This window comes from Indicator indicator, chromosome 8 (genome assembly GCF_027791375.1).
Source record: "Indicator indicator isolate 239-I01 chromosome 8, UM_Iind_1.1, whole genome shotgun sequence".
Classification (NCBI taxonomy): domain Eukaryota; kingdom Metazoa; phylum Chordata; class Aves; order Piciformes; family Indicatoridae; genus Indicator; species Indicator indicator.
This window is the reverse complement of record NC_072017.1, coordinates 21,785,610-21,805,139: the sequence shown is the minus strand read 5'-3', so window position 1 is coordinate 21,805,139 and position 19,530 is coordinate 21,785,610. Positions and strand designations below refer to the sequence as shown.

Here is a 19,530-nt window from a genome sequence, read left to right as displayed (position 1 = left end):
GACTTCCTTATCCAGTGTTTTACTGGGGAATGCTGAAGGAACTTGGCCATTTCTTACCCTCTCACGAGGAAAAAGGTTTTTAATTAATCTAAATAGATAATTGATGCACAAGCTTGTTGACTGAAATTTTAGATTTAGTAACATCTTAGCATGTTACTGGGTGTGGTCAATAGTAATTATGTATAAACCTTTAAGTCTAATATAACACCAGCATTTTTGAGAAAATGTTTAGGATGCTATGTAAGTAGTTAGAGCAGTTGGTCTGCTTTAAGGAGGAGGCCATTTCATAACTTAATGACTATTTATACATTCAAAGTCCTATGCAATTGGTGGTAAACAGAACATAACTCTTGCATAGTGTCTTGCAGGAAGGTTAGGTTTGCCAGTGCCACTCACCTGCAGGATTGTGGTTTATTTGTTTGCTTTTGTGTGTAGTCTTTTTTGTTGAAAAAGTATTACAGTATGAATGATCTTGTTTACTCTGGTCTTCTGTATGGGGTCCTAAGATGTTTTCTCTTACTCTTTCCAGTGACGTTTGAAAATAAGTGTATGTAAGCCTTCAAGATTCAGTGCTAATTACTGGAAAGCTACTTTCCATGCTGTCTACCAGAGAGGGTTAAGGAAAGTGTTTTGGATGGGATAGACAAATTGCCATAACAACAACAAGAGAAGCAAAACATATTTTTGGCTATAACTAGTGAAAAATGCCGGAGCTGACGTTATATCCATCCATGTTATCACTTCATTCAATCTAAGTCAGGATTTCCTGGCATTCATGTAGACAGAGGTGATGGACTTTGGTTTTCATGCTATAGCAACTTTGAGTAATGAAGCATGGCTTCTTGTTCTTTCACATATCCATGCTAGCTGGGTACATTAGTAAATTTTCATGAATATTCAGCATATGTATTTTTTCTTCATTCCCTTCTTGATTATTGCAAATTAACTTTTCAGTTACAGTATCTGTTTTGAAATACTCAGAAGACATCTTGCTCTCACAAACAGTTTTAACATAACTATTTGCATAAGGTTCACTAATATTGTTAGCTGATTGAAAAAAAAAAAAAGGAAAGAAAAGAATTAACAACCAAAAAACTCCAAAGAAACCACCAAACTGGGCTGCTTCAGCTCTCTACTTCTGATACCTTTGATTCCATAGATTATGAATTTGGGAGGTAATCTTTTTTTCTTTTTTACTGAAACAATATTGATGAAACAGTTTCTTGAAACTGATGCCTTCTGAAACAGTTTCTTTTTGGTCCCTGGGTAGCATTTGCCTCTAGGCCTGCTTGAGAGCATTCTCTTGTGTGGTGGGTGTGTGCGTCAAGGACAAGTACAAGGAGGGGATTTAGAATGCTTTCTGCACCCCTAGAGAAAGTACCCTAAACTTATTTGGCTGTAAAATTTTAGAGAATGCCGTACCCTCTGAAGTCTACAAAACCTTTTTATGAGCACAGCATTTTTGTATCAGGAGTGGAGGAAATTTGTAAATAAATTTTCTATTAATATGCAGGTTGTTTTAGTTACTTTGAACATGGTTGTGTGTATTTTAGCAAAAGGATTATTTTTCAGCTAACTAGAAAAATGAAGGGGGTGATATTGAGCATCAAACGTTTGTATCTCTGTATCAGTTGACATTAATATGTATTTACTTACATCAAATAACATTGTTTCTTAGTCGTAGATTTTTATTTTCATATTCTGAAACTGTGCCTTTGAACAGAGGGTTGAAAGCTGCATGCAATCTTTATTACTAAATAAAATAAATTTAAAAATGGGGCTTTACAGAAGGAGAAGGAACAGGAAAGAGCAGGCAACCAAACCCATGCCTCAGGATACCACCCCTAAGGTGTGGTGATGATGTCTGTGCTGGCCTGCTCATTTATGTAGGAGATATTAAGGTCTGAGATCCATCAGTAGTTTCATACAGTGCAGAAATGCAACAAGATCTGGTACAGTGTTATAAATACCAGGTTCTGCCTTGTACTATTGCTCAAAATTCTCTTTCAGATGTGCAGTGTGTAGTTTTTCCCTCTGCTGAAGAGAAGGTGAGGAAAGGCAGAGGCAGTAAAACTGGGAGGATAAGAGATTTCTATTCATCTCCTTTTCTGGCAAAGGCAGTTCTCAGACGTGCCTTGGCAGTGTCTGCGTTTAGTAGCTGTGTTCTTGGATGCCAGCCCAGTCACATGGTGCTGCTGGAACAAGTGACATGGGAATGATGCATTAGCTGAGTGGTGGTGCTGTGTGCTGGAGGAGGTGGAATGGCCCTGCCAGCAGGGTGTCCTGTGCCCTGGTGCGTAACAAGGACAGTGGACCAAGCACCAGTTGCTCCTGTCCAGCTGCTGCTGTTTGGCTCAACCTGTTTGGCTGCAGTGAAAGCTGGAAGTTGGTTACTGGAGGTGCCTTTATAAAGATAAATGGGCAGAAGGTGGAAGAAAAAAAGAAAATGATAAAAAAAGAAAGCAAACAAAAACTATGTTAAAAAAACAAACCCTAAAGAGCATTAAATTAACAAGTAAAGCAGTAAACTTTCACTTCCTTGAAATATTAAAGATGTACTAAGACACTTCAAAATATTTTACTTAATTTAGATCAGCTGAACTCTCCTAGCCTCTAGAAGCTATGAGGGGGTTTGGGGGGGAGTTGATTAAGACTAAGCAAAATTTTCTGTACTGAAGAAAAGACTAAGATGATGGACCTGGAGTGCTAACCTTGTTGTGTTCTTGATGTTTCTTTGAAGTACTATTTTTAACAAAAATGATCGCTTTTCTCAGTAGTAAAACTATTTAATGCAATTACAAATCTTGAGCTCTTCTCCTTGCTAATACAGAATTCCAATTCTGGGGCTAGCAACTGAGAGCATTGTTTGGCTAGGGAATTGTTGGAGGAGGGTTTATGGTTTGTTGGGTGTTTGGTTTTGTTTTTACTTTATCACTCAAACTGTATGAAACCTGGCTTCCAAACTTCTGACTTGTAGATAAGGCAAAAAAGAAGTTGGCTGAGTTGTGAAACACTGGTTTAATAGACTGTTCTTGATGTTTGTTGAAAGACAACGTGTGCAACTTGTGATGACTTTAACTTCTATAGATTTGTTTGTTAGCCTCATATCAGGTGTGTGTGGGTTTTGTGGTCATTTTTGCATGTGCATGTGATGGTATTGCTTTCTGTCAACAAAGATGATGAAAATGATTTCCAACCTTGTAAAAATCCAGTATATTCTCCTTCCCTAAGCAAGAAGCCTGTGGAATTCTAACTTTACAGTGTACAGCTACATCTAATGTTGTTTCTGTTTTTCTTACAGTAGCATATGGAATTATCCTTTTTAATAAGATTTAAAAACCTTTCTGTACAGTGATCTGATATTGAGAACTTTCTACAGGAAAATCTAAACAGAGAAATGCAACAAATGGCATGTTCCTTCACTCATTACATGACTAATCTGCAATGTATCCTGCTGAACTTGTGTGAAACTAGTAACTATGTATCATGCTTGAACAAGGTGGTTCATTTGAGGTTAATAGTGGTTTACCATATTAGGACAACTTTAAATCATAGTGGAAAAAGAATGTGGTATGGTTTCAGCACAACTCTTCCATATCCAAGTTTTTAAAGAGGTGGAATCATATAGGGAAAATACTTCAAACTGAGAGGAAAGAAGGGAACCTACCTCTATGTAAGCTATTCAACAGACTAAAAGAGGGAAATTCATCGTTAAACAATCCAAAATAAATTCCACTTCACCTTTGAAGATGTATTTTGGCAGTCATCCTGAATGGCTGGGTTGTAGGCATTTTTGGTGTATCAATTTTGCTAAGTGTATGTTTTGGAAAAACAAATGCTCACTGAAACAGCAGGTATGATTCAGACTTTGTTTCTTGCTCTTCTCTATCCTGCTTACAAAATCTGTTTAGAAAATAGAACCTTATGGGGGTCTCTGCAAATATTCCATTTGATTTGAAAACAGTGCTTAAGTTTTAGTTGGGCAGCTGTAACTTATACAGAAAATTATTCTTAATTGGGTAACTCCTATCATATATATTTCTTCTTTCTCCCTACCCCAAATTTTCTTACCTTGAATTGGTATCATTTAGGCAATTGCCTCATGGTGGAGATGAAGGACAGGAAATGACCTACAAACAGCAGGTAACATGCTGTCACATAGCCTGGAAAAACGAGTGATTATATCTGGAGAGCAGGGCACTTTCTTCTATTTTCTTTATCTACTCCTCAGACTCAGGGGTGTTTTCCATGTGTGGGGCTGTATTTTTTTGTTTGCTTGTTCAGAAATTCTTCTGTGAATTTTTGGTGGTAATTTCCCAGGTATTTTGGGATTTATAGTATCCTACAGATACTACAGTGCTTATTTCATTTGCACTTCAGAGGTGACTAAGGGGAATACTGACATTTGAAGTAGTTGTCCTCAATGAGCTAAGGGCTAGGAGTCTACCTTTCCTAGATAGCTTGAATAATTCAAGAATAGGTCAAGACTTTTCACTTGTTTCCTTCACTTGGGAGAAGTAGTGATTGTGATCTAGTGCTTGCCACTACTCTGAGTGTTTTGTTGCTATAGGCTTCGCTCTGCAACTGAGTTGTTCAGTTTAGCCTTTTCCTAGTTTTCTGCTTGACTTTTGTTCAGCAGAGGCTGGAGTTTACTAAGATTACAACATCATGAAGAGTGCTGTGCTATTAAGCAGGTAGCACGTAGCACTAGATTTTGAAATCTTACTTTGTTTTCTCTACTGCTGCATTTCTAGGTAACCATTAGCAAAACTGTTTTCCCTTTTTAGTCTGGAAGGGAGACAGCACTATGGCTATCTCTTTGTAAACTGTCTAGAATTTTACTTGTGGGAGAGAGAGCTATGTAATATATGAATTATGAGCAGATGCATATGGATAACTTTTTAAAAGCAGAGATGGGGAAGAGGACTTTGTTCTGCAGTAGAATTACCTGAACAAAATGTCAAATTCCTTTGTTCCATTGAAAAACTTAAATTTTCTTGGTCAGAAATATTATATATTCTTGTCATCAGCACTGCCATTCAACTGGTTTAATAGGTACAGAGCTATCAACCAACTTGCATCTGTGACAAACTTTTTTGATTCTTATTCTACCTTCTTTTTTTATAAAAGCTTTTCAAAATAAGTTTCAGATTCTTGGCCAAGTTTAAATACTCTTAGTCCTTAGAAGTAAAAGCATTACAGTGCAGAATTTCTAATATATTTCTTGGTGCCAGTCATTTTTTTTTAACCAATAACCATATGGCAATGATGACAGATTCTTACTTGCTCCTAAGCTGTAGAAGGTTGCTAGGGGTTGTCAGATGACACTTGCTCACATGAGTGCCATTAACAGGGTGTTGTAGCCAGTGTTAAAACAACCTTGCAACTAAGGGCGAGTCACTGCTAAAGCAACTATGCTTGCCTTTTTTTTTTTTTTTTTTTTTTTTTTTAAAGAGGCCATATGGTTCAGTCTTGTGACTACATAATTGCCAGCTACCTAATCACATACCAGGAAACAAACATAGTTAAAGTCAATATTAGCTGTTGTATCTGCTACAGCTTTGTACCAAGCTTGGTAGGAAAATCTCTAACAGCAGCAAGAGCAAGTCTACGATGGGCTTAAACTTGAAAGTCGTGTCTACTCTGTCTGGAAGAACTATAGCAGTACATTAGCTACAGCTGTCTTTCTGCATTAATGGCTTACAGCATACATGAAGATCTCTTTGCCTTTTTTTCCTCTAATAGGAAATTCAGCAGATTGTGCTCCTGTTTAGGGAAGAAAGCTGATGGTAAATTACCATCTTAACGGTTGATCTATAGTGAAGAAGTCAGCTTGAGGCTGTAACTCTTCAGCAGGTATTTGGTTTCTTTGAGGGACCTTTACAAGAGGATTTGTAGCAAAAGAAAATGTGTGGGGGTACAGCAAAAGCTACAAATGTCACAGGGGGAAAAATAGAAAGACCAAGAAACAACAACGATGCACCACTTGGAAATAATCTCTCTTGTACCAAATTGGATGGAAAGATTATAAAATCTTTGAAAGACCAAAGTGTCAGCTGTATGAGCAAAGTGACTAGACTGCTGCAAAACAGGTATGCATGTAACTTCTTTGATATATATGATTTTGGACAGGAAATGAACATTTTCTAGCTGATACTAGATTTATAGTCATGTATCTGAAAGGCTATTCTGTGAATAACTGGAAAAGTTCTATTGGAAGATTAATCTTGCTAGTGATGGTGACTGATACTCCAGCAAGTCTTCCCTGTTTGAAACTGCATCTACATTCTTGACCGTGATGTGTAAGATTTATGTATGTGCCAACTGAGGTGTGAAGGATAATTGCCTTTCTTTTCAGCTAAGGTTAAATAGTGTTTAAGATTGCACATTCAGGATTGGTATTCTAATAAGCAGAAAAATATAGATGTCTCAGCTTTTTTATTTCTCTAGCCTATAGATGTTGCACTGAAGTAGTGAGTGTTTAGTCACTTTCAAAAATGTTTTAAGGTCAGCTGAAGCAGTTTTTAAATATAAGTTAATAGCTCAATCTTCAGTTACTGCACGCATGCCGATTATTGTAAAGGTGAGCCAAAAGCTTTCACTGCAAAGATCAGGATTTGGAGGTCTGTATTAACTGAAAATACTGATTCAGGGCAGAGTAGGGCAAACTTTTTATGACTTTGCCCAGAAGCAAATGTGTCTGCTTTCTCCTAAGTAAGAGAGATCTCCTTGCCTCCACATCTCACATTTGTAATGGAAGAAATGTTGAACAAGTGCAAAGTAGTTTATATGCCAAATTAAGAGAAAATAAAGCAAATTTAAGCTTAATATGGAATCTGGGAAGAAAACTTGCCAGGATATTCCAAATTTGTGGCATTTGTTATTTAAAAAAAAAAAATCCAGTGCTTTTGTGTCTTTAGTAGACCTGGTTTTCCTGTTGTATCAACATAGCGCAATATTTTTTATTATTTTTTTTTCCTTGAGGAGAATGTTAATTCTGGTATCTTCCACATGCATGAAAGATCTGCTCTGAAGGTGAGGCTAGATAAAGCTGAGCTGTTCAAACAGACTGCTGATGCTGAACGGAATAATCACATTGTCTCTTCTTTTGCTTTTTGGCATCAAGCTCTTGTCTTTCTCCTTGTACCTGGCCTTGGCCATCCAAGCCTTCAGGAGCTGCTCCCCTTAGGGAGTCAGGTCAGCTCACTAATCAGGCAGAAAACTGACTTGGGAACAAAAAAACCTCAGTTATCATTCTAATGAGCCTCAATACTTATTTGGAATGTATAAGGAACATTTTTTTTTGTGCCCTTTCCTAAAGGTGTATAGCTCCATGGTTGTAGTGAGTTTATGTAACTCATGCTGCCACCAAGAGGTGGAGGTTCCATTGCAGTCTTCCTTTTTGCAGTTTTCTTTCTGATCTGCTTTCATATGCTAGGACAGACTTCTGCTGCAGCTGAGAATTCAGTTTGTTTACAGAAGGGTCCAGGAGCTACAAGAGCAGAGATGAGTAACAGGAAGGGTCACATTGATTCAAAAGGGGAGAAAGGATATCTAGGGGTTTATTTTTGTGGTCAATAAGAAAACATTGGTAAAAATAACCACTTCAAACTCAGCTAATTTTAAAGAATATGTATGGTATAATGCATTGTTTTTCAGCCAAAGAGAAATATTTCAGCTGTCAGTCTCTTCACTCCTTTTCCTTTCTAGGGTATAATGTTATCAGAAGTCTATTTTGTCCTTTTGCAGTACAGTGGCACTGGAATGGGTGGAAGAAAACCCAAAACCGTGCTATCATGTTATGGATTTAATTTGTAACATTTTTTTATAAGTCACTTGGCAACGTGTGTCGCAAGACGGGGCTGCACACAGACCAATATGATCGACAGAATCCGTTTATTGATTTCCAAGCTCACGCTTATATATGCTTACAGTTAATTATGCCTACTAGTCAACTACTGATTGGCTTACAGATAGGTGTCAACCCCACCTCTTGTAGGTTAAACATTCCATTCGGCTTAATCACAACATCCTGTTTTTCTCAGGCCTGTTACTTTCCCGCTTTTCCCTCCTCTGCCCAAGGACACCGCAGCCCTGCAAGTTTGCAAGTCACAATGATTCAGCTAAACCCATCTTGTCCTAAGGCACTGTATATCTTCTTCAGTAAAGGCCTTCATGTCCTTTCTTTGCCAACCATTCCTCAACAATTCCCCCGTTGTTTTTAAGGGCAACAAAATTCCGTGTTATTTTACCAAGTAGTTTCATCATACATTGATACACAATTCTTAAACATATTAATACAATAAAAATTATTAACAACAACCTACAACCTTCCTTAGAAAGTGGTAACAACCATCCTGACCAAGATCCAAACCAAGATGATAACCATGAGTCCCAAGGACCATCATTCTTCTTGATTTTTTTAAATCCATCCTCTAAATTTTGTAAACTACGATAGATAGATACAGATTGATCAGAAAGATTCACACAACACATACCATCAAAATCTTCATAGCCATGTCCCTGCGCTAAAAGCAAAAATCTATTGCTGCTCTATTTTGTAGCATAGCATGACGAACACTATCAACATCTAATAAAAAGTTAGAAGGTGCACTACTAGTTGCGTTATTTTGCTAAGCAAGCGTAACCCACACATTAGTCTTTGTTAAAAAGAGAGGGACTAAAGTTCCCCATGATCCTATAAACCCTATCTCTAATACAATAAAAACTATTAAACAAAACACCATTAAGTTCAGTTTCATCTTTTAGTAGTCTTCAGGCAGTGGCCGCGCAGATCTTCCTTCCTCAGGTGCAGGTCTTATCCACTGACTTGGTATCCATGTAGGTCCTGAAGCAGAATCAACACACATATACCCACGTCCTACAAATATAACCATTGCAGGACCCTTCCATTTGCCAGATCTCATTAGCCTGCAGACCTCGAGGATTAACTCCTAGGCCAAGACCTTGCCCTTTGTTGTGAAAACTACAAATCGGACAGGCCTTGACTATAGCCTTGGCATCAGCATATGATATTTTAAAGCCTTTGGCTAATCCTTTTGCATTTTGATGAAACGTTGCATGAGCTTCCTTAGCCTTCTGCATTGCTGATGCTGGTACTGCAAGTGAAACTAAACGATCTACTCTGTCATTACCTTCACCTAGGCCTACATCCCAGAGATGACTTCTAACATGCAATATCGAATACTCTGCTGTCCTTTGCTTGATTGCCTGAAGTATTTGCAAAAACAGTTAATATAACCTCATATTATTAACTTCTCTTATTTCTGCATCCTCAATTCTGCTGACAACTCCTACCACATACAATGAGTCTGATACTACATTAAGGGGTAGATGTATCCATTTCATCAAAGCCCAAGCTACAGCAAGTAATTCTAATGTCTGCAATGAATCACTGGCCTCTGCTTCTAATATTTGATGTTTCCAAGTCCCTTGATCTTTCAACGTAATAGCTGCTCGTCTAGATCGTTTGCCTGCATCAGTAAAAGCTGTCACAGCCTCAGGAAGTGGATTAACACTATATTTAGGTTTCTGAACCCAAGACTGATTTATTAATGATGCTATGGATTGCAAGGCCATCTGTTGGGGTCAGCATCCAGAGGATGATGAAAGCACTGGGACCCAATATGGTCCAAAATCTGTTTAGATACAAGCATATCCTCCACCCGAGGTTATTAATGCACTGGTGGTAGTCAAACAATTAAAATGATGTGTCATTGGGGTTTCCTGGGAATCATTAGGACGCTATAAAATTTTTAAATTTTAAAATGTAATACATATGTCTTTAGTTTTTGCAAAAGTATACTGTGTGGGGGAATGAAAAATACAGGGAACATGAGCGATACCCCACAATTGCAAGAATGAATTAATTTTACCAGATAAATAGGATGGGCTATTTGTCTATTCCTGGGTAACCACTGTTTAACTATAACATTCTGGTGAGTTAACATATAAATCTACATAAACATATTCCCTAATTACATAACATTAAGACATTGAAACATTCAGTCCCAAATGAAATGTTTCCTCCGGGGACATTCGTGCAGTCAGCTTCAGATCGATGCTTCTGATCTCAGTTAAACAGTCACTGTGGTCGGACTCAGTGGTCAGCTGATTGTCAGCTTCACGGGCACTGCTGTTTGTCCCATCCTTTGAGTCTTGTGCTGGGCCTAACCATGCTGGCATCAGGAAAAACCTGTAAGTGGGAAAAGATGAATCCCTTTCCTAGCCCCGAGTTTTCCCTAGGGTAAACCTCTGTATCAAAAAGGAAAAGAATTTTTTTGTTTGTTTGTGTCGCTTTTCATAGTCTTATAACCTTATCTTAAAACCTTTATAAGCACAAAAACCAAAACAACACTCTATAACATTCCTAAAATAAAGTCTTATGTCCTGTTAATATGAAAAAAGGTCCTAAAAACTTAAAAAATTACGTGAGAATTAAACCATCAATGTAATGTGCAAGAAAACAACAACAACAAAAAAAAGGATAATGCGCGCTTTTCAAAATGAAAACTTATTTACCATATATATAGAGCTCTTTTTGAAATTTGCCGGCAGACTCAAAAAAAAAAAAAGGTTCGAACCAGAAAAAGGAAAAAAAAAAACCTTTTAACCTATAAACTCATAAAACCAGTAGCACTTACACAGTATTATGCTTGATTAGAAAAAATACTTTAACACAATAACTAAAAGCTTATAAGCAAACTTCATTTTCTATAACACTTAATATACCTTATTACCAAAGTACCAAATTTGTCATATGTATGCTCATTGTGAAAACACAACAATTGCAAACACTAAAATAATGAATTTCCCAAATGCCTTACAATCAGAAATAATGATAAAACCAATACATATATATCAAGTTTGCATAAAATGGTGAGATACCTTTCTTAAGAAAACTTAATACTGTTACTTTAAAATTAGAACACAGGTTTGTGCAGACCTGCAACAGCTGCAAAACAAGGGGGTGAGATAAGGAGGGAGGAGGGAAGGAGGTGGGCAAAGGCAGATGGGAAAGAAGCGGGGGGGGGGAGGAGGCGGGGGGTCAAACGGCAATAGAGAAGACACTTTTTTTTTTTTTTGTCGTTGTTGGCATGCTGTTATCTTCAAAAATGTGCAGATTTTCAAGCTTTGAGGTGAAAGTTCTGACTGCATGAGCACTGCCTTCAGCTTCGAAGTTGCTTTTTCACTAATTTCTTGATGAAAAGACTGTGACATTTCTTTAAAGAATCAAGTGCTGTGAATGCTACTGCTGATGCTGCTATAACAAAATCTCGGGGACTTTTTCACTTCATAAGGATCTTAAGTTGCTCATTAGGAAGAGGATTTTCTACTCTCCAGCACCCTTTTCTTCTGGCACTGACAGAGCAGCTGGGCAGCTAGGGGCGGGGGGTGCGGAGACTGCTGGTATGTCATCCACAGTTTTAGTTATCTCTCCCACACCCAGCTCAATTCCCTTTTCTTTTATTAGATTCTGTCCCATTATGTTCCTGGTGGCTCACCTTAATAGGTGTCAAAGTACAAGTCCGGGCTGAGATGGATTCCTATGATGCAGGCTGGGGGCTCCTCCTGCAGGGTCGCACGCCTCGGGGGCGGGCTACAGCGCAGTTCTCTCGGCTCGGGGGGCCCCCTGGGTCCCTTGCCCGTGGCAGCGGCGGTGGGTCGGTGCTGCCCTACCCTTGGCTGGACTTCAGCCGCCGGAGGCTGGTGGCGAGGCCATGCCGGGGCCGCGACCTTGCAGCCATTGCTGCTTTTTGCTCTGCCTGATGTTGCTCTAAAGCATTCCTTACAGCTCGCCATGGCTTTGCTAGTTTCTTTGCTGTTTTATCATCATCTATAACTCTTTCCCAAAGTTCAGTTCCAACTCTGCGCCACTCCTCAGCTTCAAACACTTCATTTGGATCTTTAAAATATCCTTTAGCAGTTGCGTATGTAAGCAATCCCGCAAGTTCCTTACTCAGATCTATGCCTGTTACCCGACGCTTTTCCAAAAAGCACTTAAAAAAATCGTACGCTGCCTGCCTATCCATACCTGTTACACCGTTGCGCGCTAAGCAGTCTCCCAGGCTTTGCAGCGTCTTCAGCTAGAACCTCCTTTAAGGCTTCTAAGGTGCGGAACACTCTCCTCGCTTCTGGGTGTTCTTTCACCTCCGGCGCTGCTGGACCGGGCTGGAATCCTTACGACTTGGACCGTGGCAGCAGATGCATTGCCAGTCTGCTCCTCCTTTATTAATCTGAGGGTCCCTGTTCGGGCGCCATTTGTCGCAAGACGGGGCTGCACACAGACCAATATGATCGGCAGAATCCGTTTATTGATTTCCAAGCTCACGCTTATATATGCTTACAGTTAATTATGCCTACTAGTCAACTACTGATTGGCTTACAGATAGGTGTCAACCCCACCTCTTGTAGGTTAAACATTCCATTCGGCTTAATCACAACATCCTGTTTTTCTCAGGCCTGTTACTTTCCCGCTTTTCCCTCCTCTGCCCAAGGACACCGCAGCCCTGCAAGTTTGCAAGTCACAATGATTCAGCTAAACCCATCTTGTCCTAAGGCACTGTATATCTTCTTCAGTAAAGGCCTTCATGTCCTTTCTTTGCCAACCATTCCTCAACAAACGTGTATTCCTTAAGCACAGATCTTTTATTCTATTTGTTAAGTAGTTCTTTAAAAGGAATTGAACATGTACGCTTTCTTACAGAAACAGAATGAGAAATGTTTTTATGTAAACAGGGACAAGGCAAGTGACATTTCAGTTAGTATTTAGCAAAACTTAATTTTTAAGGCTTTTTAAAAGCTGACTGAAAGAATCAATAGTTGTTATCCAGAAGTAGTGACTGTAACACATTTGTTCATGCTTCAATCTTATCCTGGGGATTATGTAGTTTTGTTGTCAAAGGTAACACTTTCAGCGGTAGGTATATATTCAATACACATACGTAACTCTCACGTAGCTCACTCAACCATATGTAAGCTATCAAGTGTGCCAATTTGGATTTTACCAGATCGGTGTAAGGAAAACAACTGACTTTTGAGACATGAAGTAGGAGAGTATTGGGAATGGTGGTAAGGAGCTAAAAGGCCTCTTCTGATATCAATAAATACCAATTTTCTTTTTCATTTGAGATGGAGTAGACCAACAGAAATTTGTAATGTGGTGCAGCTGAAAAATAAGGGGCATTTTGTAAGCATGTTGAGGGTTTGCTATCTAGTCATTATTGTTACAGAATTGTCAAAAGTAGAAGATTCAATCTAATAATACGCAAATTTGGGTGCAGGCTTTTCACACACCTATCTCCCACATACGTGTTGTGAGTGTTTTCTTGTAGCTTTGAAGTTAACATTGTTGCCTTGGAGTGGAAGGAGAAAATGTCTGTTGTTGCCTCCACTGTTTTTGGAGGATGGAAATATATATCCTTCATCAAACCTGGTGGTTGAAACTGATTAGTAAATTAGCAGATAATCGTAGAATCATAGAATGGTTTGGGTTGGAAGGGACTTTAAAGATCACCTACTTCCACCCACCCTGCTATGGGCAGGGGTGCCTTCCACTAGACCAGGTTGCTCAAGGCCTGATCCAGTGTAGCCTTGAAGACTTCTGGGGAGGGACATCCATAACAATTTGGCAAGGTGAACCTGTATTCATATAGGTTGTGAGCATAGGAGCATTTTTTGCTTAAGGAATAAACAGGCTACAATATTCCCATTGCCTGTTTCAAATATTTTGGTCTTGCTTTTTAGAAACAACTGATGGAAGAGTGAAAGTTATTTTTCTTAGTCAAAGCCTTAAGCTATTACTTTAGAAGTTAGAAAGTAGTATTATGCTATACAGTGCAGAAGCATGGTGGGATTTCTTCATAAGCTTATATTTTAAGCAAGAAAATCTTAAATTTTTCAAAAAAAATGTGAAGAACAAAGAAGTACATGCCTTTCAGCACTGTTAACTTTTAAATAAGCTAGAAGCTGATATAGAGGTAAGTAATGATCTAAGATTTTGGGTTTTATTCATGTGAAGATGGACAAATCTGTTTTATACAGAAGTCGGCATCACACAAACAAGACGACGTTTGCTGTAGTGCAGAACGTGGGAGTTCACCTGTTCACTCTTGCAACACAAGTATTGAACATGCTTTTAGCATCAGGGGACAGATGCAGGACAGGATTTGCTCCATCTGTACCCAAAATGAATCTTTCTCAGTTTAGAACTGTATTCCTGTGGCCTGAACTACAGATCCTGCTGTGCATGTCCTAGAGGTAACTAAGGCTTTGCTTTTGTGTGCAATTTAAATTAAGGCCATAGAGATGTATCTTTTCTTTGTTGTTAAAAGGAGGGAAGATCTGTGGTCTTTTTTAAGAAAGTATTGTCTGTTGCAGAAAGTAATTAAATGGGTAGCTGTGTAACTGAAAGAGGCATCACTATCTGGTACTGAGGAGCATCACATTCATGCATTAAACTGGAATGAAATCTGTTGTTGGCCTTGACTTCTCTTGCTTTTTGTCTAACTGGATGCACAGGAAGTGGGCTGATAAACAAGTAACAGACTTTTAAAACAGGTTTTATAGATGCAGCTCTATATATGCAAGGTGTGTAAGATTTTGCTTGGGCAACTGTCAGTAATGGTATAAGGTCTGATCTCATGCAGGTTAACTTAATACTGTGACTCCCTTTGAAAGGGAAGACTTAAAAAGTAATCTGCCTGGCACTTCTAGCATTTTGGAGGCAACATGTTACAAACACATCAAGTTTCCTCGCTGTTGATGACAAAATGGCCTTTAGCATCATTCCATGAACTGGCTTTGTGTACTGGACCCTTGTATACTATGTATATAGATCATACTTGTATCAGAGTACCTTACGGTGGAGATAGATTATCTGGCTTATTCTGTCACAAAGGTATTACAAAATAGAACAAAACCTCACAGCTTTGTAATGTTTTCAGCTTCAAAAAAGCTGCATGTTTAGGCTTATTTTTCTTTCTAGTTACATATAAAGGGAAGTTGATCTCTGAAATGCAAAATGAAGCACAAAGAAGAAATTAAGCTGGCTTTACTTATAATGATTTTAAATTTGTAAGTCTCTGGAGTGCTCCTAAAGCTGTTGCCCATGGTTACCTTACTGATTCTAGCAGGAGTTGATAGTGTTTACCTCACTTATCAATTTTTGGTTTTTAAAGCTGTAGAGTTTTTATGCTCTTCCCTCAATTCTCTACCTTCCTTCTCTGTAGGGCAGAGTCTGAAAAATTCCTGATGAAACATCCTTTTGGTGGGAGATGAGTGTGGCCTTGACTGAAGTCTGTTCTGCAATTTGTTAAACCAACAACTATTAATAACAGTACTACTCTTACCCCCTAGGTGCAATCCATCCTGGCCAGGGATGAGGCAATATGATTGAATACCAGTGCTGTGTAGCACTACTTTATGCAATTTTTTTTTTCTCCCATTAATTCCCACTTGTCAGTTATGTAACTCAAAGCATATTCTGTAGCGAACCTGGGGCTAAGCAAACCTCTGTGCTCTGACAATGCAGACTGACTCCCTTTGGAAACAATGAAATGAAGTCTCTTGCCATTGTACCTGTAATCACTTGTGCTGTTCGGCCTCTTGTGGTATTGAAAGGAGCCAAGTGGTGTATCTCTGAGGAATGGACAGATTCTGGCTTGAGACAGTTCTCTTGCTTCACGTTGAACCTCGGTGTCTTGGTTTCATCTACAAAATGAGATCAGATCTCAGTATTCTATGATAACTTTGAAAACCCTGAAACATTGCAGAAAAGAAAAAAAAATGGAACAGCATAAACCTTGTCTTTTGTTTACAATAATTCAAGTTTGGAGAAATCATAGCTTGCATTGACAGGAATAGATCACAAGGAATTGGATTTCTGTTTAGAGAGAAGGATGAGGGAGAGTGTAACTCTTGATCTTGTGAATGGTTTGTATTAAGAGGATGGTAATCCGTTGTTCTTTATTGCCACAAAATAGTACACCTACCTTGCAACAGGTATAATCCAGGTTGTATACAGAGAAGGAAGTACATGTAAGAGCTCTGGAGCAGATTGCTGAGACAAAGTCTTCTGTTCCTTTCCTGGAAAATTTTAAAGAAAGTTTGGATGAAAATTGTTCTTCTTGTGCCTGCCTGTTACATGAGTGATGCTGGGTTCAGATGCTCCTTTGAGTTCCTTTTTGGTTGAAGTCCTGCGATTACAGCCTGATTCTCGAGCTGAATAAAAGCTGTATTTGCCAAATACCTGTTTCTTCACTTAAGCTTGCAAAGTAAGCATGTTCTTTTAACATCTTGTGTTTATAACCTACAGCTGGTCCTCTTCAGAGTTTGACTTGAATGAAATCCGCCTGATAGTTTACCAGGACTGCGAGAGGAGAGGCAGACAGGTCTTATTTGATTCCAAAGCAGTCCGCAAAATTGATGAAGCTGTGGTTCAGGTACGAAATGCTAATTCTGCTCTTGTCCTGCTCTTTTGTTTCCCTTCTCAAAAGCAGGGATTTTAATATGGCAGTGTCAACTTCTTAATCTTAATTGTGATCCTTCACTTGATCATGATTCTGTGATAGCTGCATCAAGAGTGTGTTAGATTCCCAAAAGCCTATGAATACGTACATACTAGGAAGCAAGAGTAGATGCTGTCAAGATGCAAATTCTTCTGGGCCCGCACATTGAGGAGCAAACTTAGGTGATTTTTAAGACAAGTAAAACAGTAGTATTTTCTGGTTCCTGGTTGGTTGTTTGGTTTTGTTTTGCTTTGGGTTTTTTTGTTACCTCTTTTTTGTTTGTTTTAGAGCCTTTGCTACAACCAACAGCTTCAGCCTGCCAGGCTAGCATAGTTTATTGTAGAATCTCCAGCTGTATACAAATAGTTGTGACTTCTAGGAATTATTTAGGAAGATGCTTGCAACCCAGCAATGTCTATTTCAGTCACATTGCAAATATGCCATTATGCCAAATCAGTAAGACTGAGCATCATCAGCTGATGCTGATCATCTGCTTAAAAAGGTAAACGGGTCCAACTGGTCTGTTAATCTTGCTTCCTGGACATCCCCCCAAATCAAGGTCGCTACTTGGTATCTTAAAGTTAGCTTAAAACACACAGCATTTGAGGAAGAAATATATTTCTGGTTTCATTTAAATACTCCATTTCAATTATTCCACTTGCTTGGATATTTTAAGCTGAAAGTAGAAGAATATCCTGACTGAAGTTTTATGCAACACTAAAACAAGAAAAGGACGTAACACGTGATAGACGCTATAATCAGTTGTCTAGCCAGACGCTAATCTAGGCATCCTTTTAAAACAGCCAAAGCACTTTGAGTGGCATGCAAACAGAAAAAAAGTGTTAAAAGAGATCTTAAGCATTTAGTATGTTATAAAAACATGAGCCTAAAACTTGGTTCGTTTAAAGTTAAGGCAAACCTACTTTTGACCTCACTCCTATTTAACACCAGGAAGGCTCTGTGTGTATACTGTGCATTGATTCATGTTCCTGAAATACAGTAAAGCTTATTCACATTGAATATTCAAATACATTCTTTCTGTTTAAAGTACATGGTAAACTTAATTGAAGGAACTAGCAGGTCTGTATTCCCTTCATCTGTGTGTGATTAACATACTGCATTTCTTTTCTGTATTTTTAATCTAATCTCCAATTATTTCTGCAGATGGCATATATCAGGCCTCTTTTCTTAGGCATTTTTTGTCAATAGCTGATTAAACATGTGGCTACTGGGACTGGTGCATTTCTAAATCCTTAATGACAGTCACATTGGGATTAGATAAGCACTAGTATGTAAATACTATGCCAGTAAGAACTGCAGAAAAGGAGTGTAAATGTAGGATAAAGCATAGAAGTTCAGGATTTTACTAGTTTTTAACATGCTAGTAGCTTTTTTAATTTAAATTTTTTTTTTTTTAATTGGTGAAGGAGCTGTACTATTACTGTCGTTTAAACTCAACCTTTTTTAAAACTTCTCCACATTTCTTGGCTGTTCTTCCTCTTTCTTTTGTGTCTTTCCTTTTGCCCACTTCATCATCTTGTCATCAAAATTTGAACATTTTGAAACTAACTACAGTTACTGCACTACAGCATTCAAAGGGTTCATCTTAAAAATCAGTCTTACGGCATATTGGATTCTGCTTTTATTCCCGTTTGATTTTCTCTTATAGTTCATTTCGTGTCTTGCTGAGCCCAACATATATGACATAAACTTGGCTGTGGCTTCTTTTTACTGCTGTCTAGGTTATTACTATTTCTTTTTGCTTGCTTGCTTGTCTCTTTGTCAACTAATACATGTACATTGTTGACATGTAAAATAAGTCTAATTGATCTCTACCAATGCATGTGCCCGGTGAGGTAAACCATGATGGTGCAAATTCAGACTTAAGAAATTCGAAATCCTTTAATGACTATTTCTAAATATATAAAAAGTTTGAGTGAGATAAGCTTTCTCAGAGTTTCTTAGCAGTTTTTGTTGTTCCTAGGTTAGTTTTGCTCCCTTCATACAAGTACTTCTCACATAACTTGAAATTGTATTTGAAATAACATGGCCTATTTAACTGACATCTAATAGATATACGAATTAGAAAAAAAAAGCCAATAATGAAAACAAGAAACTCAATTATATTTATTCAAGAAAACTGTATTAAGCAAATCCCAACAGATTAAGTTGCTTTTGAAGCATGTACAAATAGCAGCAATGTAATTGGTACCTTTTTGAGACTTCCTTTACACCTTTCTGATTGGTTCCAAAAGGTTGTCAAAATATAGCGACTTGAAAGTCAATTTTGAATTAAACAGTTATCTGAATTTAAGTATTTATTTGCTTGCCTACACAATTCCTTTACAGGTTTAACAAATAGATTTTATAACTTAATAAATAATACGTTATTCACTCCTTGGTTTTGCTGGCCATTCTTCTGTTTAAGAAATATTTTATTCATTTGGGGAGCAAAATTTACATGCAATTTAAGTCATTAATTGTGCAAATTATTACAGCAAATGGTTTATAAGTGATCCATAACCTGAGATTTTTTTTTTTGCATAAACTTTGGCAAATGTTATACAGAGTAATTCATAAGAAATGGGAATGAACTTCCAGGAGAAATTTGACTCGTTACTGTGACTGTGTGATGCCACGAAAACTTGTCTGACAATGTGAAATACTTTTTTAAAAACTTTTATAACTGACACGTATGTTTTGAATCAAGTAAAAATACCTTTCATTTACCTGTTGCTTACCTGTAGTTCACAAAAAATCTGCCATGGTATGTTTACAGATGGGAGTTATGTTTGGTTTAGTTCTTTTCATCTTATTGCTCCGTTCTGACACAGAAAATGGTGGAGGATGTTTCTGTCAAGACTTCTGCGAAGAACTGCCAAGCAAGCAATGGGAACAGCAATATTTCTTCCCAGGGTCCTTCAATAAGTTGTATGCAAAATATAAAAGAACAGATACCGAGGTATCAGGTAATGTTCATTGCCTCTCTTCCTGGTATTCT

The 19,530-nt window shown here is 38.1% G+C and overlaps 1 protein-coding gene across 1 annotated transcript in view; it reads left to right on the top strand.

The window, feature by feature from the left end:
- Positions 1–5,907: 5,907 nt before the first annotated feature.
- Positions 5,908–19,530, top strand: part of FNIP2 (folliculin interacting protein 2) — a 35,646-nt gene continuing 22,023 nt past the window's right edge. Inside the window, exons 1-3 of the mRNA XM_054383240.1 lie at positions 5,908–6,092; positions 16,337–16,463; positions 19,364–19,498. Of these exons, the coding sequence (XP_054239215.1) occupies positions 5,908–6,092; positions 16,337–16,463; positions 19,364–19,498 (447 nt within the window). The remainder of the gene's footprint in view (positions 6,093–16,336; positions 16,464–19,363; positions 19,499–19,530) is intronic.